The 25,643-nt window shown below is 46.6% G+C and overlaps 1 protein-coding gene across 4 annotated transcripts in view; it reads right to left on the reverse strand.

Annotated features, from left to right (window-relative positions):
- The window catches only part of Adck1 (aarF domain containing kinase 1), a 283,194-nt gene that overhangs the window by 175,259 nt on the left and 82,292 nt on the right, over positions 1-25,643 (reverse strand). For 3 of the 4 annotated variants that reach the window (XR_013106668.1, XM_076921542.1, XM_076921544.1), the window contains exons 7-9: positions 22,878-23,027; positions 21,517-21,714; positions 18,289-18,482 (exon numbers count right to left, since the gene is read on the reverse strand). Coding sequence is in view for 3 of the 4 variants with exons in the window: in XM_076921542.1 (XP_076777657.1) it covers positions 18,289-18,482; positions 21,517-21,714; positions 22,878-23,027 (542 nt within the window). In the remaining variant the exon portion in view is untranslated. Of the gene's footprint in view, positions 1-15,781; positions 16,488-18,288; positions 18,483-21,516; positions 21,715-22,877; positions 23,028-25,643 lie in introns of those variants that run through there. The other variant, XM_076921543.1, reaches the window with a different exon arrangement.

Raw genomic sequence — 25,643 nt, forward strand, 5'->3', positions numbered from 1 at the left:
CTACTTTTCCGAAGGTCTAGGATCTACCTTCTTGGGTTTTACTGAAAGCAAAGGACAAAGGACCTGGAGGAAAAGAGAGGCAAATGGAGAGACCAGGGGAGAACTTTTGGGATGAAGTCCTCTCCATTGGTTTGAATGAGCTGGTTCCTGGAGCCCTCTGACTCCAAAGCAGACCATGCTACTGCCAACCCTGATTAAGTGTCTGGGCCACCACTGCGTGTGCTCTGAATCAGGGATGGCACAGCTGGTACCATGTGGAGTGCCGAGAACACCAGTAATCACACAGCAGCCTGCCTTTGGATCCCTACTTTTCATCTTTGTTTTTACCTGTGTCTCCTTCCTTTGAGGGCCCAGTACTTCAAAGGCCGGCAGAAAGAAAAACACAATAGTCACTCAACAAATCCCTAACTAACATCTAAAACAGGTCATCTTTCTTTTTTCTTTCTTTCTTTTTTTTTTTTGATTTTTTTTATTTAATATTTTATTTACATTTAAGATGCCTTTCCCTTTCCACATTTCCCCTCCCTAGAAAACCCCTGTCCCATGCCCCCCTTTCCTTTTTGCTTTTATACAATTTTTTTAAAATGTTAATCAAAGGATTTATAAGTTTGGTAATGCTCAATCAGAAGCATAACCCAATACCCAACCTAGATATAAAAACTATCTTTGACTGGTGGAGACCTGTGAACATCTGCCTCCATGCCCCCTTTCTCTTTCTCTCATCACCTAGCTTCTCCTCTCCTTCATCTTCTCTCCTTACTCCATCTCTTCCTCTCAATACTCCTTCCCACTTAGCTCCTCCTACATATCACTCTTCCTGTTAAAGTAAAGCTTTTCTCTCAAATTACAATTAGAGCATACTTATTCCTAATTGTACCAGTGAGGTACAAGATAGTCCTAATACCCAGTCCATCATTTTGTTGACTAACCAGAACCTCTGTCATCTCTTCTAACTAAAACACTCACTTTTTGATCCTGGCTTTTTTTTTTTTTTTTTTTTTTTTTTTTTTTTTTTTTTTGGCTTTAGAGTGAATGTCAGCTGAAAACTATATACTCAGATCTTTTCTCTCAAAGTAAATAGCCAGGATTGGCTATGAGACTATGGGTCTTCAACCCCATCAGAAATCCAGAATGACTGAGTTAACTGAAGTTATGGGAAGCACTAAACGTAGCTTCTAAAACTTAGCCAATTTATAGAGACTGCTGAACACCTGAAAAGCCCCTATACTACCACTATCTTGATACTAAAACTTGTTCTGAGAATTGTATATTGCAGAATACACAGCCTTGGTGTATCTACTCATCAAGCATACTGAGCAGACCTGCCCAAACCTCCGATGTCCTGGAATTCCATCTGGATTCAGTGAAGACACAGCATCAGAGGCTTATCAACTTACTCTTCCCCCCACCCCTCTTCTAATATCTCAACGCCCATAATCAGCTTGAAGAAGTTAAAGAAGAATCAGCGCCCCTATTCCCTGGGCTTGGGGACTAATGTGGTTAATAATGGTCTGTCTTTCTAGGGAAAAGTAGTGGTCTTGTTGGAACAGGGAGGATTAACTAGGACTTATTGCATAGCCATAACCTATTGGTAGAAATCTGTATAATTATTATCAAGATGAAGTTATAATTTCTTAAATGGTACAAAACTTACTTAGATTTCAAATTTAAGGTTTTCATTGGCACAAGCTTCTTATTAATATAAAAGTGAGATGAATATTGATACTCTCATGGACAATGTGCCTGTATAACACATTTAGGAATACAAGGCCTAGACCCAGTCCTTCTCTAACTTTTTTAACTGATTTGGGATGGTTAACCTATGAGTTAAGGGACTATAGCAAATTCATGGCTTTGAGTTTATTGTTAGGAGGTTTCCCATATTTTATTTAGAAATAGCTGAGAGGAGTGAACAGACAACAGTCCAGGTGACCTTACATGGATAGTTGGTTTTCAAAACGTCAGAAGTCCATAGAATTGACGCTACAAATATTTATATATTAATGTTCATTCTGATTAGAGACCTGTCTGCTCCTGACAGCTTCCTGTTGTGGATTCTAAGAAGAAATTGAGCATCCTTGGTGTTATGCCAGTTGTGTGGTGACAGCCACTAGGCAAGAATTGCCTCTTTCCATCTACAGACAAATTACTGTCCAGAAGAGGACACACATGCAGAATAGTCAACTGATTATATCTGCCCAGACAGAGTAATCAGCCCTTAATAATCCTGCATCACTAAGGTCTGTCAGATGACTCTGGGCCAGAAGGCTGAAGATTTGATGCTCAAACAGGTCATCTTTCTTACCACACCCAAACTCACTCAAACTTTAGTGAGCCACTTAGTACAAAGTACTACAAGAAGAAATAAGACATCCCCTGACCTCAAATGAGAGCACAAGACAGGGAAGTATGCTCCCAGAGCAAGCAGATAGTAACTGTCCCAATCTGGGAAGCCATGATATAGCAATCTCCTTGCTGAACATCATGAGCAAAGCTCAGGAACATGATCTGAAGGTTTGTGCACCACACCCCAGCCCCCAAAATAAAGTTGAAGTCCTAAATCCTAACATACATTAGAAAGTGGATTTTGCTCAACCCTCATGCCTGAGATTCATGTCCTTATAAAAGAAACCTGAGAGCAAGTCATAATGACATACATCTGTAATCCCAGCCATAGGGAGTATTGTTCCAGACTAGAATGGGAAGCAAGGTTGGGAAAGAGAAAAAAAAGAGAGAGAGAGAGAGAGAGAGAGAGAGAGAGAGAGAGAGAGAGAGAGAGACCAACTCTTACCATGTGAGAACAAGAAAGCAGAATTCATGCATCAGGAAACAATCTGTCACCAGTATGATATCACCATGATCCCATGCTTCTCAGCCTCTGGAACTGTGAGAAATAAGGCTCCATGTGGATTCAGCCTTTCTGTCCCTGGTGTTTGGTTGTCACGGCCCAAACAAACTTCAGCACTCAGCAACCTCTCCCTTAAGGAACAACAGTTAGAAGAAGCTGACAACTTCAAAATGCTTCCCACTGGCCAGCTACAACACCACCAACTGGGTGGCGGCTGATGAAGAAGAATCTTGGGTGAATCAGGGATCCAAATGCATGCTCAGATTTGAGGAGCAAAGCCAGAGGTTACAGTATGATGGTGGGAAGAGGTAAGAGAGGTTTAGGAGAAGGAAGATTACAGAAGAGATCCAGAGCACCTGAAGTGGCAAATGGTCATTGTATGTATTAAATTTTGTTTTAAATCTTGAGACAGCATCTCATCATTTTACCCGGGATGGGTTTGAACACCAAACTCAAGTGGCCCTCTTGCCTCAATGTCCTGTGTAGTTTGGACTACAGGGAGGACCATCATACCTAGCCTGTGTCTATTAATGTTTTAATTGATTATTTGAGTCAGTGAAAGTGAAAACCAGAGAGACCTAGATTATATTGTGTGATATCCGATGCCAAGACCAGCTTGCCCATCCCGAGTGTGGTCCACTTGAGGTTTTCAGTGGACAAATATTCACCGATAACCTCGAAGTCCAGCAGGATTTACCCAGCTCCCTTTTTCCCCACCAAACCCCTGACTACAGCCAGCTATCCCTAGATGGCTTCTCTCAACACCCCTACTTCTCCCCACTCTCCCTTCCCATGAGAAATTGACCAATTCCTACTTTATTCCTAACACAAAGTAGGCACTCAATAATTGTGTGCCACATAATGAAAGTGTTGTGCTAGCAGGGTTGGATCAATTAGTGATTGTAATTGAAGTTGAATGTAATTAATTATATAATTTGGAGCTGTTCAAGTTTAATTCCATTCAAATTGCATCATGAAAACAAGGCATGAGGAAAGACTATGAATAAAAGGGAAGGAGCCACGTGCGATGCTCCCATACATAGAGGACACATTGGAGTTGGGTGCTTTGATGAGGTCAGGCTATTAAAGCAAAAATACCATAGGCTGAGTAGAAGAAACAGATGTCTTTTTCATGATTTTTGAAGGCTGAGAAGTTCAACATCAAAGCACCAGCAAAGCTAGGGAAACCTATGTCCTGACTTAGAACCACCTTCTCCTATGTCCTTACAAAGCTAAGAGAATTCACCTCTTTTACGTGTGTGTGTGTGTGTGTGTGTGTACACACTAATCTTATTGACAGGCTCTACACTCATGACCTATTTATCATTATGCCCCCAAGACCTCACATCCAAACACCATCACACTGCAGACTGAAGTTTCAACATAATATAACTGGAGCCAGGGGCAGAAACATTCAGTCTATAACACTTAATAGTTTTTTAAAATCACAATAAAATGCTCAACATTTTTTTTAAAAGTTACACAACTAGTAGTCTCTGATCCTAATTCCTGTTTGGGGTCAAGAGCTCAAAAGTAAGCACTTCTCTATGGTACCTGGGCTGTACAACAGAGTTCCATCTCAACAATGAACACTATTCAGTTTGACCTTTTTCTCATGGCTGTGTGTTTTCAGTTTTTCATGCTGCTTCTCAACTCTCACAGACTGAGGTTTTAAAGCTAAAAATAATCTTTAGACTAATGGTTTTTAGCCTAATGAAACCCTGAACCTTTTTATAACAAATGCTTCATAATGTCCCCTCACAATCCTAAAGTGAAACTTATGAACTATAAAACTTATAACACTTATGAACTACCCACGCATATAATTATTTAAGTCATACTGATGCAGGTGTGTTGCACTGGCCATTCAAATGTAGGTTTCATATAGTCATTAATCTCCCAAAATAGTGAGCAGAGAAACAAACCTTCAACCCCTGTGATCGCTGAATTCCTGGAAAACTCAGCAGGTATTAAAACCATGCAGAGACTGTTTTGTCTGTGGGTATAAACAGAGTCAGGTATAAACAGGACTTTGGCTAAGTGGCATCTGGAAATCAAATTTCTCACAGAAAAATCGTTTGTTGAATGAATTCAAACTGACCACAGAAAGACATCTAGCATCTGTGATCTCCAATCTGTTAAGCAGTATAAATGATTAAATAATTGTGGTGAACAAAAGTGTGCACACATCTGCAGAAAGCCCCTAAGGGGTTCCCCAGCTCAACCAGGAGCCACTGACATAATGTGGGCTCCTTAGATGACAGGAGAGAAGTCAGAGGAAGGATGGGAACAAATTTTTCCCTAAGTTGCCAGGTGACCAGCAATTACAAGTCTCAACATCCAGTGATCCTCCCAAGAAACACAACCACAAGAGATGGGCTCTCTCAGAACTCCTTTGGGCTTCAGTGCAAGTAACTCAGGATGATGTCTTAGTTGGAGTTTCTATTGCTGTGAAAAAATAAATAAATAAAACGAACAAACAAACAATACAAAAAACCCCACCATAACCAAAAGCAACCTGGGATGGAAAGGGTTTACTTTGGTTCACAGTTTCATATCACAGCCCATCTTTGAAAGAAGTCAGGGAAGAAGCTGGAGGCAGCAGCTGAAGCAGAGGCCATGGAGGGGTCCTGATTATTAGTGTGTTCCTTCTTATACACCCCAGGACCACCAGCTCAGGGACGGAAGCACCCACAGTGAGCAGGATCTTTGACACCCCAATTATCAATCAAAAAAATGTACTTCAGTCTTGCCCACATGTCAATCTGATAGGGGTATTTTCTCAACGGAGGCTTCCTCTTCAAAAATGACTCTGGCTTGTGTCAAGGTGACATAAAACTAGACAGGGCAGATGGCTCCTCACACCTCAAAAGAGCAACCCCCCTCCAGAAGACACAGCCACATAGCATTGATGGCAACAGTCTCTAAACTAGACACTGTTGCCACAGTGACTCCCTCATCACAGAAAGACAGGAATGTTCTGGCACAGTAAAGAAGTTAATAAGGTCATTGTCCCTTCACTTTTGAGAGCCCTAACTGTGTATCTGCAGTAAAGAAAGGTTCTGAGTTAGACAAGCCTCAACTGAGCAAAAGTAGCACCCTGCTCCACCCATAGCAGGGACTTGGCATGTTGTGTTAGGAAGGGTTCTGGGGCCACATCCCAGTTTTGAAGAAAGGATGCAGGCAGGTATCTGTCTCTGGAGTCACCACTGGCCATAATGGAAAGGGACAGCACCATGCTGAGATTTGTCATAACTGTTTTAGAGCCCATGACAATGCTGGTAGTCTATTTCATGCCATCCATGCCTTTGTATAAAACTGAAGGCCATCTCCTTCCTCCTTCTCTATCAACTGTCATAGAGCTGCTGCAATGCACACACTCTATCCCAGTCACTATAAGAAGAGTTAGCAAACTTGCCATATTACACATACCAATCATAATTTTGGGGGCCTCTAATTTTTGGTATGAACCACAAAACTCAATGGTGATACTAATTTCCCCCCTTTGGAAATTAATGTGACCTTAGTTAAGTGGGTTTTTATGAAACTGAGCATAAAAATTGATTATAATTAATGTCCTAGGTATTTACGGCTAGGGCAGCAATATTTCTCTGGAAAGTGTCTTTAGGTACAATATTGGTTATCTTTAAAGTTAATGGAAGTAGGTAACCTGGAAAGATATATCCATAAGAACACAAGGTAATCATTCACCAAATCTGTACATGTAATAAATACTTATTAGAAATATAAAATTAAGTCAAATGATCTTTCATGAGTTAGCCATAAAAATCTTTAAAATGAAAAAATAATTAGGCAAAGCATTAACAGAAAGGTCAAATGACTCTGAAAACAGTCAAGAGTGTTTAATTTTAGGTAAACAGGTCTTTGTAAGAATTCTCAAACCAATAGGTTTGGGGCTCTCTGCCTACAGGCAAGTGGGTAATTATGACTTATAAGCCACCTATAGGTCACTGAGCAATTTGTTGGGGAGAGGGAAAGAGATAAGGAGGAACCAGTCATGAGGTAAAGAGACCACAGGGATAGCAGTTCTGAACCACACGGAAAGGGGATAAAGAGATGATGGTGAGTTGGTGGGTAAAGAGATAAACAAGGGTCCTGTCTGGGGGAGGGTGTGCGATATGCATGTCAAGAGGAGACAAAGTCTGAGACCTGGCCCTGGCATTTATGTAAATGGCTACTAAAGCAACAAGCCAGTGAATGCATGCCCTTTGATTATAATGAAACTCTGAGATAGTCTGGTCCCACAGAGATGATCTCAAGGCTTCCCTCCTGGTAGGGCAGTGCCAACAGGAACTATTGGTCAAAATTCCTTTCTCTCCCAATATTCTAAGACCCACCTACTACAGCTCTCTCCAACAAGAGCCAAAGCCAATTCCCATCCGAAGCTCCAGACCTTCATGGCAGCATCACTTCTAACTAACCTGACTTCTCCCAGTCAGGACACAGGCACTGAGGCCTAGGCAAGTGTGGGCAGCCATATGTAAATGAACTTTTGCCTCTACTATCTTGGGGTGGGAAGGCCTGAAAGAAAACCATCATGAGTCTTGTTGTCTGGGGACAACAATTCAGGAACAACTGAGGGGTGAACGACTGGAATGGAGAAGAGGGTCAGAAGGACTGAGACGAGACAGGTCAGAAGGGGCACGGTAGTCTAGAGAAGTCCCCACAGAAGGCAGATCTTGAGACTCGTCACAAAAGCAGGGAGAAAGAGGATTGGACCTGCCTGAAAAGCAAAGTCTGGTCATGGATCTGGGGTGAGTCTACTACTATCTGGGAAGGCCAACATGGACCTTTTATGGATCTCTAAACAATGACACAGGCACACAGGTGACAACTCTCCAATGGGTGCGACTAAATTCAATCAGCATTATGGACTGAGGAATGGTGGGAGGCAGCCCACACACAACGCCAGTTCCCACACTCACATGGGGTTCAGCTAAGTCCTATGAACAAGCCAGTCTCGTCCACAGCAGTAGAGCAAAGAGTACCTGTGGGAGTCTGTCCTTGTCCTAACCGTTCCCAAGGATGTCTGTATCAAATAATGCAGTGATTAAGGAACCAGCCACTGCCAGTCTCTGGGGATCACCTGTGTAGACAACAGCACGCAAAATCAATAGGAAAAATTAAGCCAAATAGCCTGTCCTAACTCCCTTCCCCACAAGCTGGGCTGTTAGAGAAAAACAGACATAGCCAGCATACAAAGCTAGTATCTAACGCGACAAGGGTCACAAGTGGTATGTAAAGCATTCAGTTCATAGCCAGGACTCTTACCTTCAGCAGCCGCAATGACTGTAAGAATGTGTGGCCACTTAACCATCTGCTCTTGCTCAGCTCTCTGCAGAGTGCCCAGCCTGTGGATCCATGTTCTATCCATGTACAGGGGTTCACCTCTTGACTTCTCTATTACCAGATCTAGGCCCCCTAAGAATACAACCAGGACTTCTTCCCTCCAAAAACAAACAACCAACTTCAAGTAACTTATATAGAATAACAGAGTGTCAGAGTGCGGTTGGCAGGCTGCAGTTGTTGGGTTCATATACTTGAAAACTCAAGGTAGGATCTGGCCTGCAGGAATGGGAGGACCCAGGATTAGCTACTGGAGCTGGGGCCCATGGGACGTGGTCATTCTCCACAACTCCCGAAAGAGTCTGCTCAGAAGCATCACTGGTAATAGAAGCCATCGGTGGCCAGGGCGTGGTTGTATGTCTACCTCCACAGCTTGGGCAGGAGCCAGTACTCTTGTAAAGATGGGTATCTGTGAAAGCAGCAGGGCTCCTGGGAGACAAGCCGCCAGGGCTGAGCTGCACTCCGCCGGGTTTACAGCATGGCTTTTCCTTGTTGCCTTCGGCAGCTCTGTTCACAGTCACTACAACCTGTCAAGAAGAGCACCTGGGGACAGCAGCTGCCATGCCACAGCAAGGAAGTAGCAGCTCACAGACTCAGACTCGGTGGCAAGAGAATTAAGAAAACTAGGCTGACCTCTGGCTGCCTGACCCAGGCTGGTGATGCTGGCCACTACCAGAGACTCGGGGTCAGGCCAAAGAAGAAAGGACCAGAGGCTACTCAAGGCATCAAGAACTACTCTAAGACAGAAATCACTTTGTTCCTTCAAATCTCCTGAATGGATGTGATTTCCCTCCTAATTGCTTCACATTCTAGTCACCCCTCCCTGGATTCTTAGGATGGAGGAAGAGAATTAGAAAAATCACAACTACTTCTAGTCCTAAAAAAAAAAAAATAATTGTTCTTCTGATACTAACTCTTCTTTTGAGAATTTCTTGAAAAGGGTGTAACCTGGCCTGCAGTGTTCCAAGTGGCCTGGCTTCCAGGGGCCCAATGCATAGGTGAGAAATAACACTCAAGGGGTAGGTACCCTTACGCAGATAAGTGCCCAGAATCCCCATCCTGAGGAGGCTTTGGAAAGCAGATAGGGCTTCACCTCCAGCAGCCTGGGAAGGATTAAACTCAGATCAAGCTGTGTATTCCAGTGGAGGAAAACAGAAAATCAAAGGGATGTCATGCAACCAAGGGATAAGCCCAAATCCTGGCCGTGGACCACCCCAGTTCAGAGTCTCTCTCCATTGCTGGTTCCCAGCTGTCCCCCACAGTGACATACACCTTCTGTGCAGTGTGTCCGTCAGTCTAAAGCTGACAGTGGCGCCCCCTAGACTATGTAGAGTTGTCACATAAGCTGGATGCACACAGAGGGAACATGTGATCATTGCTCAGTATTAGCTGTTATTATTATCTTTATTGCTTTAAAAAGAAGTTTATATTAACTGCTAAGTCTCCCACTGGGAAGAACACTAGCTTAGCACAATCAGTTAACAGTACTGTGGAAGTTAGAGTATTACTGTTCTTGGTAATGTCCTCAAAGGTGACCACAAATGGTCAGAGCACTTTGTGGATGTGATTCTATGAAGGCTTTGACAGAGGGAGATTATTCTGGGCTAGTCAGATTGCTCCAGTATTCATTATAACAGTCTTTCTGGGGAGAATTGGAGGATCAGAGGAGAAACGTGGTAACAGAGGCAAGGTTGGAGTGATATGGCCACAAGCAGGGGATGCAGACAGCCTCCCTGACCATAGAAGACCAAGTAATATAGTCCCTTCATTCTCTACTCCTGACCAACGTCTGGTTTCAGACTTCTGGCATCTGGAACCAGGAGAAACTGAAGCTATGATGTGTGTGCCACTCCTAAGTTCATGGGAATTCATTATAGCAGCTAAACAAAGTAGCCACACCTAATACAATCTGCCAGGATGTTTGAGTTCAAACAAGGATCTCCTGAAGCCAACCACAAACCACAAGCTTAGGGACATCTGAGTAACAGACATGGGGTTCTCCTAAAAGCATCTAAAAGCCTCTCTGTCCCATTTTATATAACAGATATATATCCTGTGTCTACTCTCATAAATAGCCATGGTCCCAACCACAACAAAATAAAAACCAACCACCTCTCTGTCTCTCGTAACAGGTCCCATTTCACATGGAACCTGAGCCCTTTCCCAGGGGAGTCCTTCTACCTTGCATGACCTATGTAATGAGCTTTACTTTAAATCTCTGAGTTCATAATGCAGTATTGGTCTAACAGGCACAGGGTTCTGACATGAGGTTGCCCAACACTTGGCAGAGAATGGTTGGTGCCTCTATTTGCTGGGGCTGCCATGTCTAGCTGCCATAGACTTGTTGCTTCAAACGACAAATTGATTTCTCATAGTTCTGAATGCTGGAAGTCCAGCAAGAGGAAGCACTGTTGGGGTCCAGTAATGTCTCTCTTCCTGTGAACAGCTGACATCTCACCATCTCACACGCCCTCTGGGTTGGTAGACAGGGAACTGTGACATCTCTTCCTCATCTTGTTAGCATACAAGCCCTATAGGATTAACATTTTGTTTAGATTGAGTTAATCCGTTAAAGGCCCTACTATCAAATAGTCATGCTGAGGTTGAGGGTTCAACTTAAGAAACAGAAGGAGGGACATAATTCAGTCCATAGCGATATGCCAATAAAATAACATATTGTGCTCAATTGTCTTAAGGTCATAAAATAGCTGCTACAGATCCAGACATCCCAAACCACAAACCAGCCTCCCATGTTGAAAGAAGAGGCAGCACATATAAATCACGAGTGGCTTGTGTTTTTCTGTTTAACATTTTCTAAAGAAAAAATGTGCCACTTTCCTAAGATTCCCCTCCAACACTCATGTCATGAGTCAACCTAACTTCAAGAAAAGCTGGGAAAGCAAGATCTCAGCTTTTAATCTCTTCTGTGTATTTACATTTTTTGATATATTTATTCTGTGAGTGACATATTTATACATGTTTTGCCTGCATGTATATAAGTGTGCCACAGTGTTCCTGGGGCCCATAGAGGTCAGAAGAAGACACTGGATCTTCTGAGACTGAAGTTACTGATGGTTATAAACCACCATGTAGGCACCAGGACTCATACCCACATCCTTTTCTAGAAGTGATTAATAGTAACTATTTATTGGGGATTTAATGAGTGGCTTTCTTCTCCAAGGATATCTCTTCTATTTCTATTTCTTCTCTATCATTATATAATCTGTCTCAGTAATTATAAGAGGTATGCATTATTTTCTCCCTCTGTTCTGCTTTGTTTTGTGGGATTCTCTGTGTAGCCCTGGCTGTCCTAAAACTCACTCTGTAGACCAGGCTGGCATCAAAATCAGAGACCTACCTCCCTTGTGCTGGGATTAGAGGTCTGTGCCACCACTACATACACCCAGCTGGATCTCCACTTCTCTAACTGAAAAATAGTCGCCAGAGAGCCTGATTTACTTGTCAGTGATCATATTGGCAATATAGGGTAAATACATGGAAATCAGATTTGAACTTGGACCAACTCCTGCGCTCGCTCTTACCCTTACCCTCAGTACTACCTTACACATCTGATTTGGTGGGTCCAGCTACAGTCTGTGGATATTTATAGGCAACTGGTGTGCACATGCTTGCTTTGGGCAGGGAAGGAGTAGTAACAGGCTAAGTAGCCCTGACATCTGAGCTGTGCCTTCTAGAAGCTCTACGAGGGCAGAAACAGATCCCTTGCTTTGGCCCCTGTTTTTTCAGCTTGGTGAAGGGCTTCTTGTCCACCCAATGTCTGTCTTGATGAGAAGATAGTGTCTGCTGCTAGCATCCCTCTGACACTCTCTATCATCAACCAGGAGTGATGATACCCACCAGTGGCCTCCATCACTCATGACCAGGCGATCTTGATACAGCTGGCCACAGCCCAGGTGAGACTTTCATTTGTCCCTGCTAGAGTGGCAAGCACTAAGAAGTGGCTACCAGGTCGAATCCAGTTGGCCTATTCCCTTATGAAGCTCACAGGTCGTTCCATTCTAAAGCTGTCAATATGCCTGCACAACCAAACTCCCAGCACTAAGTCTGCCTCTTGGGGAGGAAGGTGATTAATGTTTAGGGTTCTGACAGTGCTATGTTCACTGGCCAGTACAATCAGGAATGGTTAAAGAGTTAACTTGTGGCTAATGTAAAACATTAAGACTACAATTCCATTTGATTATCTTGTAACTGTGTTACTGTTGTTATCTGTGGTTTTTATTTCTTGAAAACTTTTTGATTTGCAAGAGTGTCTACCTGGTGCCCAGAGATGAGGAATTCATAAGCTGTGTCTTCCTTCTCCAGAAGAATCTATACGAGACTGAAGCAGGGGTCCCAACCCCAGCTCAGGAGCTTCAGAGAGCCCTGTGTGCATTGTGTTCCCACGGTAGGATGGGATAAAGGGTGTCTGTTTCCTTGTGAGCCACTAATCAAAAACCCTCAACAAAGTCTAGTCCTGAAAAAGCAAACACTAAACAGAGCCACTCTACGAAGTCCCTAGCCAGTACTCTTCCTAAGAGTCAAAGTCTCAGAATACAAAAGGATTTGAGAGACTGGGCTGTTACAGATCAAAGGACTCTGAGGAGTCCTTTGGGATAATGAAACATCATTAAAAACAGGATCCAGAGCACAGGGAGGACCCCGGCAGGGATCTGGCTGGGTCGGCACCACCTGTACTTGGGTTACGAACACTGTACTGAAGTGAATGACCATCTAATCAATCAAGGCAGCCTGGCCATGTGAGATGTTGCCATTGAAGAAGGCGAAGGTGGTGGGTTGCTGGATGTCTAAAATTATTTCAGAATAAAAAAAATTAACAAATTTGGGGAAGCATTTGGCCTGCATTCAAACCAAGTTACCCAGAATCTCAGGCACGTGAGGCTCTCTAGAGGTTCTGCTGTGCAGGAAGCACTGAGAGTCATCGATGTGGAACCAGAGAAGTAAGCATGCATCAGAATACCCTGGAAGGATTATTAAAGCAACTGGTTGCCTCAGGCCAGGGCGTGGTTCAGTGAGTCTGGACGGGGTCCTGAGAGTCTTTACCTCTAACAAGTTCCCAGGTGACAGGCGGCTGTCCTGAGCACACTCCCCAAAACCACTACTCTGAAACCTTGCAATGCAATATGGTCCCTGGTTAAGGTAAGATTACAATTCCATGGTGGCTGATTACTAGGGAAGTATCTTGGGCCCCACCCAGGCTCACAGAGGCAAAATTCAAGATTTAATAGGACCCTAAGTGGCTGCTTTACACAGGAAAATCTATAGAAAGATCATGCATGTGTGCAGGGATGAGGTGCAGAGAGGAGCTGGAAAGAAGGGCTCAGATGCGGCGGGGGGGGGGGGGGGCAGAACACCCACCACTGTGCTAGTCTCAGCAGCCTGATCCTTCCCCAGGAGAGAGGAAAATGGGAAAAAAATATCAGAGCTCTGCACCTAGAAACAGACAGAGCTGGAGGGAAATGCTCATGATCCCTGCAGCCTTGGCCTGTGACAGCAACCGGGCACAGAGGGGAGGCAGGCTGGTGCTGGGCTGCCATGGCATCTCCAGGAGCAGCCAGGCCTGACCAGAAGGCAGTGACCCTGGAAAACAGTGGCAGCCCAAGGCTCCCAAGGCTGAGCCCTGCTTTCATCCGCTAAAGACAGCCTGAGCCCTAGAGGGGGGCTGAGAGGAAGGAGACAGGAAAGGAACAGGAGGAAAAGGGAAGGAGGGAAATGTGGGGAGGGGCAGCAGAGGCAGCAGGTTGCCAAACATGGCTGCAGGGGCCTCCCTCAGTTCACAAAGCAGGAAGAGTAGTAGCACCTGGTCATCCGGTGTTCAAGCTCTCCTGTTAAATATGGACCCTCTCATACGGCCAATGTGGCCAGTGCAGCCCGTGTCCCCACTGCTGGGAACGCACCACACTCTGGTTTTATTCATCCTGCTGGCTCTGAACTTGCAGGTCACACCCTGGCTCAAACCCCATCTCTTACTCCAGCCGCAGTTGCCGCTTCCGTCACACTTCCCACAAGTGCCCACACTAAGAGCTGCCACAAGCCTCCCATCAGCTCTCCTACTAAGACTCTGCTTAGGGGCCTCTTAGAGCAGCTATGTCTTTCTAGGGTATCCCTGTGCAGTAGCAAGATGGCCCCTATAGCCTGCAGTGGCTTGCCAGCTCGGATCCTGCTATAGAAAAGACACACCGTGGCTATTAACCTGGCCATCCCTGAAGCACCTCCTGTGAGCCAGTGGATGCATAGGCGGCTTCTCAAAATGAGCTCAAACTCCCTGAAAACCACAAGGTCTGCCAAGACTCTCAATATGTGTATGCTTAGAGAGCACTACTCAAAGGCCAGGGTATCAATGTACTGGGTACGTTGGGCACTCTGCTCAAGCACACGAAACAACTCAAGGAACACGCACAGTCTGTCTACAGTACTGTGGGAAGCCAATCAGAGGTATCAACCTACTCCTAGATTTTCAAACTTCCCTGTACTTCCAAATCTGCTTTTACCTTTCCTATGACTGGAAACTGTTATGGGTATCAGGCCTAGAGGCAACACGCCGATGTTTTAAATCCCAAAGTAAGCCAACCATTACATCCAAAGTGAAAAGAGACCATTATCTTATACAGAAAGGACATTTATATTTATGTCAGTGGCTGTAAAAAACACCATAAAATAGAATATGCAGCATGTATCCTCGTGATTAATAATGGAGCCTGTGAATTACTCTCCTAGGTCCCTGGGTACATCCAACTGGTCATCAAGAACAATTACTTCTTTCAGAAAATAAAAGAGTGCAAAGAGTCTCTGCTCACTAGAAAATCTGCTTCTATCATTAACAGGGAGAAAGGAAATGAGGTTCAGATTTTCTGATCAAACAGTTATCCAACTGCAAGCATGGGTGATCATGGAAGTAGGGTCTTCCATATGTGGGTCTCAGGGACCCCCCACCCAGACCATGCACACACACGGGAGCAAAGGATGGGCTTGGGAGATGTGAATGCTGGCGAGGAAACAGACTAGAGACAAAATTTGATCAGGTGACATGGATATGTCAGAATGGGTACAGCCATGGTGACTGTGGTCTCATCAGGAAGACTGGTGTCTCTAAAGACCTGGAAGGACCTAGTACAATCGTAGACCTGAGGCTCCGGTCACTGACTGAGAACCAGAGGGCAAGTTCTGACCTGACCACTTGAATGAGACAGGTACCCCAGTCATAGGAAACAAGCAGGGGTCCACCTCTGCCTGTAGTTCCAAGCTTTGGGCTCTAACCAAGGTCTATGATGTAGAAGGCGGGAGACATCTCCAAGAAGCAGGATGTGCCCCTGTGACAACAGGAGTCTTACAGCCTGCATGGCTTCGGGAAGCAAGGTCTCTGGGTACATGGTGTTTAAGTCTACTGTGGTGACCATGAGGATTTGATCCCAACCTAGCAAATAAATTCTATAACCAAACCAGACTTCGCTCTCCTAGGCCTTTCTGAGAAACCTAAGGGTTTCCCAAGGGAGCTGCTAGCAAGAACAACTGAAAGTCTAAATGGAGCCATTGAGTCAGAAGCAACAGTCCCTGAAACCTTGAAAAGGTTTATTACAATAAACAATACATATGATACTGAAGGTGTCACCATGACAGCATGAACCCACAGCTGCATTGTTCACTCTCAGATGCAACCTTCCTCACTGAGGTGGGACACCTTTGGGAGTGATAAAAATATAAAGTGTGTTCTCAGCAAGTTCTGAGACCCCACTTACTAACTACAAGTTAAACATGCCCCTGTGGCACATGTGGTTGGTCCATTCTGACAATCCTCATAAAAGTAGGGGTGACCAAGCCATTGGCACACACAGGAGACAAGAGGCAGGTTGCTTTATCCCCACCCTAGAGGAAAGAAACTCACTCTCTAGTACATTCTAGGACCCCAAGACAAGAACACCACAAGGCAGGGGCTACTATGGCAGAGCTGGATGGTGCCATGGGTGACCACCCTGGGACCACAGGCTAACCCTAGGCAGACATGGGTCAGTGGGTAGTCCCAGCATGAAGGAAAGAATGAGGTGTGGAAAGACACTAGGAAGGGGCAGGGAATGACAGTCATGTTCAGTGTGGAGCCCGAGTCAGCCAGCCCAGGAGAGCTGAGACCCAGCAAGCTAGCCTCAAGGCCTTCACTCGAAGGAGAAGTTCATGAAGGTTGATCTGCCAGAGGCTAAAGGCCTCGCTGAAAGATATCTGGGTCCTTCTGAAGAATGAGCCAGCATCCCTCTTCCTGTGCCTAGAGGAGGGGTGAGAAAGAAGGAGGGGAAAAAAAAAAAAAACAAAAAAACACAGGTGAGAATCTCCAGATCAGAACCATGGAGAAAAATCAAAGATGGCAGGTGGCCGGGCCAACTCGCCAGCTCCCTGATCCCGGAGACCACTTGGTTTACCCAACCACACCACTGCCCAATCAAGGGCCAGAGGGACTCGAAGATCCCAAAGAAGATTTTCAAAGCAGTGAAATGACAATGCATCAAGCTTTGATCTCCACACCCGGTGGAACATTCTGGGGTTTCTCTTTCCACTGCAGAAAGGTGAGGTCAGGTGACTGGGAAGGCTGAGCACTCTGTTAACCCAGCTCAGTCTCTCTGTACCCAAAACAAGACATGGTACAAACTGGGATTCATGATAACAGCCTCTTGTTAGGTTTGGGGCAGGAGCTAACCAAGCCACAGAAGTCTCTCTCTCTAACATACACAGCTACTGAAAAAGAAATGACAAGCGGCCTATTGTGAATCTGCCTAACAGACGCCTAATAGACTCCCAGATATCTGGATCTCAGGAGAGTCACAGAGTCCAGAATTCTCATTTCCCCAAGGAAGTCTGTAAACCCAGGTTACCAATTCCCAAGACATCCTCAATTCAAAGTATCCCTCTTCCTTCACATCCTCATGATCACACATCCTTTCAGGAAACGTGGCCCTCCCAACCCAAACCCCAAACCCCTGAGGCCTGATGATCAGGGACAACCTAGATAGGTCCCAGCTGTGGAGCACCATATGTCAATCATATGGTGCAAGGCCTCCCTCTTCCTCTTAAACCTGTAGGAAGGGCCTCCAGGTCTGCAACACAGACCTGAACTCTCCTTAGAGCCCCTGCCATGCTCCCGCTGACCTGTTCATCTGTCTATGAGGGTAATAACTTTTCAAAAGAATCTCTTACCCCCAAAAGTAATCTATATCCAAGACCCCACTGAGCCCCAAACCCAAGACCTTTTACTACTTAAGACTTGCCTTCCTCAGCCCTCCAGAAAAGATAAATCACACTCTGCCCTTCATTGGTCAGAGGTTTTTTTTTCTGGAATCCAATCTCGTATTTGCTAGTAAATACATGATCTATGTGACCACATCTGTTAGTTTCCCAGAATGGGCCATTCCTTCCCCAGGACAGACAGGCTGGGATAGGACCACAAGCTAGGCCTCCTCTCTGGGGCGAGAGCATTCTGCCAGAGCATAGCCTTTCTAATGCATTCACTGTATTCAGCTGGAGGCCTAGAACATGACCCTTTACACTCTTGCTGAAGAAGTATGGTTCTCGTTATCATCTTTGTCTCAAGAGTACTAAGGGATCTAGAAAGATCTGTGGCCCTGAGATAGCCTCGTAGCCACACCTTCCCAAGTCACAGCCACATCTCCAGGATAAGAAGCAATGGGTTCACTGCCTGGGCTGGTCCTAAGAGCCAAGCCACAGGGCCAGTTAGAAACAGGGTCATATTGGGGCTTCCTGACCATAAGTCTAGGAGACAGCTGGATAGGCTGAGATACTCAGATATCAACTTCAAGCTTTCTTAGGGGGAAAGAATCATCTGGAAAGCTGGACTGGGCAAACAAGTCCCAGATGCTATCATCTGGCAAAGCACGGGCATTCTAGGCCACCCAAAGACACTGTCTCAAGGCATCTGCTGTTACTGCAGCTCATTTTGCCCCTAAGATTCCCTGAAGAGGGATCTAGAGCTGGAGAAGCCAAGATGGCGTCCTAAAGATTGAACGGCAGGGAAAGCAGAGCCCATGGGATAGTCCCTGGAACTGCATACTCACTCAGCCAGTGCCCTGATACAACACCGAGACATGTTGAGGAAGGAGCTGGCGCTGGAGCGCGTGCCCAGGGTGGTCTCGATGCTGCGGAGGAGGTCGTTGGTCTTCAGGATGAGCAGCATCTGGCGAGGCACATGGTTAAGGAGCTGGCTGATCTCGGGCAGGTAGCAGGCCGCATTATTGCGGATCTCTGAGTCCTAAGAGCAGCAAGGGGACATGAGAATGGTCGATATAGCACATGAAGATCAGGGTGCTAGGAGTACGGGTAGCCTGTGACCAGGAGAAAACAAACTCCAGGTAGCAGCTTCTAGCACAGCTGCCTTAGCACCCTGTAGAGAACCCAGCCCCCCAAAGAAAAGCACAGGGACCCTGTGGCCTGACCACTCAGATGGGAGGTCCCAGTGTAGCTCTGAGGCAAGCCCTGGAAATGGCACTAGTATACACTGAGAAAGGTCAAAGGGCTCTTCAAGGCTTCTTTATTGGACACCAACTTCAAGCCAGACCTGGAAGAAGCACTACCAGGTAACTAAACCCAGCCCAGTACAGTCCATGGACAGAATACCACTCAAGCCTTGTACCACATCAGATCTACTATCCCCTATAGTCTATTACTGCCTGGGTCCTGATGGTGGGTGTGTGTCCAATAGCCATCCCCCCTCTCCTATGTTAAAGCCATGCCAGTTCTGTTTACCTGCCCTTTGGGTCATGTTCTTCAGGCGATTTGATAGCCCCAGGCTACTGGTACCCTGTTCATTCTCAGCCAAGGGTGGTTCTGAGCACTCATTCCTTTCCTCAGTGGCTGGCTCACTGCACCTCAATCAACAGAAACCCTTAAACCAACAGGTCTTGGCATCTCTTGCTCATTAGCTTGCCAAGGGCTTCACTTCCTCCTGGTAGTTGAGTCTACACCTCTTCCCACAGCACATAAAGCCCTGTGTGGGGTTCAATGCATCCCATCACTCTTTAGGCCACACCAAATTCTTTTGCCCTGGGCATTAGTAGGATTAGTGTGCCAACAGTGCATGCATCAGGTACTCCTGACAGTGGTGACTTCCGGGTCCTTCACACCTCAGCTCAAATGTCAACCAGTAGCCCAGATCTCTGAGCCAGGCAGGCTCCCAATCCCTTCATCTCATCATCTTATTTGACTTCCCCTCAGACCCTCCCCTCCCCAGAGATACATGTAACCTGCAATTATCCCACTTGCCTGTTGGCTCAGTTGTTTACTGTCTGTCTCTCTCAACCAAAGTGTAAATTACACAAAAGGCCTGTCTTGTCTGTTGGTCACGAGATCCTTGAAACATGCTCAGGGGCCAGCTAAAGCAAATGTTTATTGAATGAATGAACTCCGGGAACTGTGAGTAGGCACTTTACATGCACTGACAGTAAGACAGAAAGCATAGCTCCTACCATCCCCAGACTGCCCCTCTTCTAGGATGCACTTTAAGGCTGTAGAGCCTGGAACAGCAAGTGCTCATCACTGCCACTAGGCCTGCTGGAGAACTATGTCCATTGAAGGAAAACAGAGCCAGTAACTGTTGAGAGATAGAGTCTTTAAGACATTAAGACTCTGGATCCAGTTTTCTCTCTCCTCCAGCCGCGCAAGATGCCTAAAGGAAAGAAGGCCAAGGGGAAGAAGGTGGCCCTGGCCCCCGCCGTCGTCAAGAAACAGGAGGCCAAAAAGGTGGTCAATCCACTGTTCGAGAAAAGGCCCAAGAACTTCGGCATCGGGCAGGACATCCAGCCCAAAAGAGATCTAACACGCTTCGTTAAGTGGCCCCGATACATCAGGCTGCAGCGGCAAAGAGCCATCCTCTACAAGCGGCTCAAAGTACCTCCCGCCATTAACCAGTTCACCCAGGCCCTGGACAGGCAAACAGCTACTCAGCTGCTTAAGCTTGCCCACAAGTACAGGCCAGAGACGAAGCAAGAGAAGAAGCAAAGGCTACTGGCCCGTGCTGAGAAGAAGGCTGCTGGCAAAGGGGACGTCCCAACTAAGAGACCACCTGTCCTCCGAGCAGGAGTCAATACAGTCACCACCTTGGTGGAGAACAAGAAGGCTCAGCTGGTGGTGATTGCCCATGATGTAGACCCCATTGAGCTGGTGGTTTTCCTGCCTGCCCTGTGTCGAAAGATGGGGGTGCCTTACTGCATCATCAAGGGAAAGGCCAGGCTGGGGCGCCTGGTCCACAGGAAGACATGCACCACTGTTGCCTTCACACAGGTTAACTCGGAAGACAAGGGTGCTCTAGCTAAGCTGGTGGAGGCCATTAGGACCAATTATAATGACAGATATGACGAGATCCGCCGCCACTGGGGAGGCAACGTCCTGGGTCCTAAGTCTGTGGCTCGCATTGCCAAGCTGGAGAAGGCAAAGGCTAAAGAACTCGCCACCAAACTGGGTTAAATGTACACTTGGGTTTTCTGTACATAAATATAAAATTATCTTCCATCTAAAAAAAAAAAAAAAAAAAGACTCTGGATCCAGCCTTTCCTAGAAGTACCTGTGACAAAGCAGCTTGCAGGGAATGACCCTGAGGTCCTTGTGTGATACATGCACTCAAGGTCACAGATCCAGAAAGACAGGGTCCTGGAAGCAACACCCAGGCTTTCCAACATCATGAGCAGGACCTCATCTCTAACTCCAGTGAGCAGAGGCCTCAGTGGGGCCTGAGTCTGCCCAGCACTGAGAAACAAGCAAATAAACTCCCATGATCCTTGGCAGACAAACAGACGTGGATAGGAATATGGGGAGCAGAAATTCCCTAAAGTCTGTATCCAGTCTAGCCAGTCCATACATGAGGTGGGAAGAGTAAAGAGGCTGCTTCCCTTGGACAGGGTGGTTTGCATATGGAGAGGACGTGAAGGCTCTCCCTGTCATGAAGCCAGAGAGGACCCAGGCAAAGCGAACAGTGCCCAGTGGGCAGAGGAAGTGCAGGGGCTGCAGGAGTATGACAGCCCCTGGGAGGTGCTGGAGGAAGCTGACATCTCACCAGACTACTGGGGTCTGGGATTTTTAAGCCCACAAGACTTGCTCCAGGATGGTTACGTCCCAGGAGACAAAATAGGCTATCCTTCCCCTGCCTTCATCACCCTAGTGCCATAGTTTCTGCTCTCCTCCCTACTCCTCACTCAAAATGGCTCCAATACAGAGACACATGGCCCACCAATCATGAACCTTAGACACTGGGTTGGAAGGAGTCCACAGGCATCTGGAAGAGGGTCACTGACCTCAGTGGCAGAGACTGGAGCTTGCCCAATGCCCCGTTTGACTGAGTCCCAGGACCGGGCTGTCAGCATACAGGCAAACAGTGGGTAGAGGTCTGCAGCTCCCAGGCGCTGGCTGTACTGTTTCACCCTGTCCATGTCGGTCCAGATCAGAGACTGCCACAGATGGCAGTAGTCCAGGCGGAACTCCTCCGTGAGCACCTGTAGCCACGGGTAACACAGACAGCAATCGGGTCTCTCTTGGCCCAGGGCCTGAGCCCCAGACTAGCGCTGACCACTACACACTACACGGGGGCAGGAGCTCACAGCTTCCCAGCGGTCAGCCATTCCAAGGGCCCAAGTTCAAAGTGAAGAGAGCTTGAATATCATAAATCTGAAATTCCTGGGACCAGAGATGCTCTAGATTTCTAGTCTCTTTTTCTCAGATTTGCATATACACAATATCTTGGGGCTGGATCACACATCTAAGCATGAAATCCATTTGTTTCATACATGCTTTACACACGTGGCCCAAAGGTAGTTTTATACAACGTACTTAGCGATTCTGTGTGTGAAACAAAGTTATGTGGCACAGAGTTTTATGTGGTGCCATCATGCTCAGAAGCTTCAAGCACCGGGAGGGTAGAGTTTTTGAATTAGGGTTACTCAGCCTGAACTGGCAAGCCTTGGTCCTAACTGGCAGAGACTGCTAACTCCCCTCCACAATCTATACTGTCATCTCCTTGTTAGGTATAGGATACTTCACTAGCCTCCAACAAACACAGATGCAGTCCTCTACCTCAACAGTGACTGATGGGGTAGAGCAAAAACCCCGCCTCCTGCAAAGCTCTCCCACAGGTCTCCGAGCCTCCCCTCTGCTATCCCTGCCTTTGATTCCAAGAAAGAAGAACCCTCTGGACTTCATCTACCATACCCAAGTGTGATGGTTTGTATATGCTCGGCCCGGGTAGTGGGACTTTTAGTAGGTGTGGCCTTGTTGGAGTAGGTGTGTCACTGTGGGTGTGGGCTTTAAGCCCCTCAACCCAACTGCCCAGAAGTAAGTGTTCTGCTAGGAGCCTTCAGATAAAGACATAGAACTCTCAGCTCCCCCTGCACCATGCCTGCCTGGATGTTGCCATGTTCCCGCCTTGATGATACCGGACTGAACCTCTGAACCTGTAAGCCAGCCCCAATTAAATGTTGTCCTTATAAGAGTTGCCTTGGTCATGATGTCATATACAGCAGTCAAACCCTAACTAAGACACCGAGCCAATGTGAGCAAGGTGACTTTCCCCTGCTACCTCAGCTATCTGCCTCCAAGCTGCAGGGTTTCTGGAGGACATCAGTGGGCTCCAACCCCAGGAAGGAGGAGAACTTTCTCCTACCTGGTAAAGCCCATGGTCTAAGAGGACAATCTCAGCCTTGCCCGTGTCCGGACGCTTCCGCACCAGCACGTTGCCTGGGTGGGGGTCACAGTGCACAAAGCCGTTGACAAAGATCATCTCACTGTACATCTTGCCCAGGTGGCAGGAGATCTGAAAGAGAAGCGACCCAGTGGGAGTTCGGTCCTGCCCATACGTGCTCCAGCAGCTTTTTCTCATACCTGTAATCTAGTCACGCTCAAGAGATGACAGGAGCCATTGGGCCTGAGCATAGGAGAGGATGGAGTCCTCACACCTAAGAGAGAAGCTCAGCTCCAATCCAAGCACACATCAGAGCCACTTGGAGCTCAGACATGTTGGGACAGCCCTAGCCATCGGTGTTTTCTGAGTTCCCAGGGTGATCTCCTGCACACAAGGGAGAAGATTGGCTGCGTCTCCATTTGCTGATGGCTGTCAGTCAGTCTTCACCTCCCACACTGCCCTGCCCACATCTGTCTCCTCTCTGCTCTTTTATCAGCCCCTCTTCACTCTTTCCCAAAGGTAAGAGAGTGGGTGGTGGGAACAATCCCACCCATCCTTTGAAGAACAGGGCCAGGTTAGGAACAGGTGATACACACAGTGTCTCTCCTCTGGAGCTGCCCTGCTGCCAGGCCAGTGCTAGACAGACCCAGAGTCCAGGACCTGCTCCCCTCTCCCCATCCCCCAGAGCCCAATGCTAATCTGATTTATGATGTCTGTGCAGAAGAAAGACACTGGAGAGGCCATTTAAATCATCCTGTCAGTCCTGCGAGCCCTGCCAAGGCAGCCTTCTTATCTCTACTCCCTTTTTTTATTAAAGCTAAAAGCCTCTTCCTTGCTTGGGAGCAGCTGCTGAATAGAACCAGACATGGGCCCCCAGATGATCTGTTGATGGACATGCAGGGGTACAGACAGGCTCAGCCAGGAGGTACATGCCCCAGGACACCGACTCTCCTTGCCATTTCTTCTAGCCTCAGTTGAACCTTGTGGTCATTAACAAATAAACAAGAGTGAAAAGGAAGGCGCCAGGGCTCATGGTGAGGAGGCTTCAAGATTAAGAGACTTCCTCAACCCATAAGTCTTATGGCATGAGGTCTCACCTCTCTCCCTGTTCTCACCTTACCTCCCCCCCCCATGTGTGTGTATGTATGTATGTGTGTGTCTGTATATGTGTCTCTGTGTGTGTGTGTCTGTGTGTCTGTGTGTGTCTGTGTGTGTGTTTTCCAATGATCCCTGTGCCTTCCTACCTCAGGCTTTTTGGTGCAAACTATTCCTACAAGCCCTCCCACCATCTCCCATCTCTAGGTCCACACCCCCTTCCATCCTATCCAGGGCTGGAAGAGTGCTCTTGACACACACACATACACACACACACACACACTCCTAGAGGATACTGTTTTTTTCTTTCTTTTACAGCACTAGCAATTACGAGCGTGATTATTTGACAAATGACCATCTGGTTCACTATCGTAAACTCCTAGGACAGCAGGGACTGGCTCTGTTTTATTAAATGGCTTTATTGCGGTGTAATTGATGTTCTATAGACTGGCTCTATTATGCATGCATTCACTTGTAACAGCAGCACACAGGTAAAGTAGGCTCTGCACTCAATGTGAGTGAGTTCTCCCTGGTCTTTGAAGATGCTGTGCTTCCTACCTCCAGTGTTTATCCTAATCTATCAGTCTCTCCAAAGCCCCAAGCATTCACGATTAGCACCAAGTTTGAAGATCAAGAATGGTCAAGTGTGGTGGCATGGACATAATTTCGGCATTTAGGAGCCTGAGATGGGAGGATTAAACATCCTGGGCTAGCCTAGTCTATAAAAGACTTGATCAAAGAATAATCCTGCATTTGAACACTGCTGCCATCCTTACTATGCTCAGAATGTAAGTACAATTATGACCCCATCCCCAACTCTGCAGACAAGAGACTGAGAACACGGAGGTTAAAGCTGTTCGTGGCATAGCCCTGTTTCTTCAAAGCAGGTATGAACACCAGCTGCCTAACTATCGCCCTTCTATACGGGGGCACCTCTCCCTTGAGACCTCAAAGCAGCTACGTATACTTCTGGATTCAGTAAGTAAGAACTCTCACAGGTGGCTGCAGAAGTTAATGAGAATGCCACAGGGCCTGGGATCCTGTGACCTGTTGTAGATGTCTCGTGGTAGTCTTCACTGGTTCTGTAGTGATGAAGATGCCGAAGACACTGCCCTACACCACTAGCGCTCTGACTTCTGAGATTTGCCATATACCTTGGAACTCTGTCATTCTCATCAGGAATAGGACTTTGCCCTAGGTCAAATTTCAGACTTATTGTGAGATGGCAGGGGTTCCAGAGCCACTGTTTTCTGTTTCCTGGGAGATGGGCCTCAGCCAAAGCAGGTCCTGAAAAGCCAGACAGTTCCCCACCTCTGTGCCACCAAGAATCCTTTTTGTTAGGCTTTTTGGAGCTCCTTGGAGCTATGCTTCAGAAGGCCGTATCTGACAAACTGATTCCATTTATTAAGTAATCATTCATTTTTATTTGTCAAGGACGCATATAAAGTCCAATCAGGGCCCCTGATCAGCCCAAGATAAGCAGCGCAGCCAGACTGAGCTGACGGAATTCCAGTCAAAATGTGGAGAAGTGACATTTCATTTAGTCTGGGCAAACCTGTCACAGGGAGATGTATGATCTCCCTTAAGCTTTCTGAAATATTGTTAATCGCTCTGGGCCCCTATTTCTACAATGAAAGATGGCCCCCAGGGGCA

This window comes from Arvicanthis niloticus, chromosome 23, assembly GCF_011762505.2.
Source record: "Arvicanthis niloticus isolate mArvNil1 chromosome 23, mArvNil1.pat.X, whole genome shotgun sequence".
Taxonomy (NCBI): Eukaryota; Metazoa; Chordata; class Mammalia; order Rodentia; family Muridae; genus Arvicanthis; species Arvicanthis niloticus.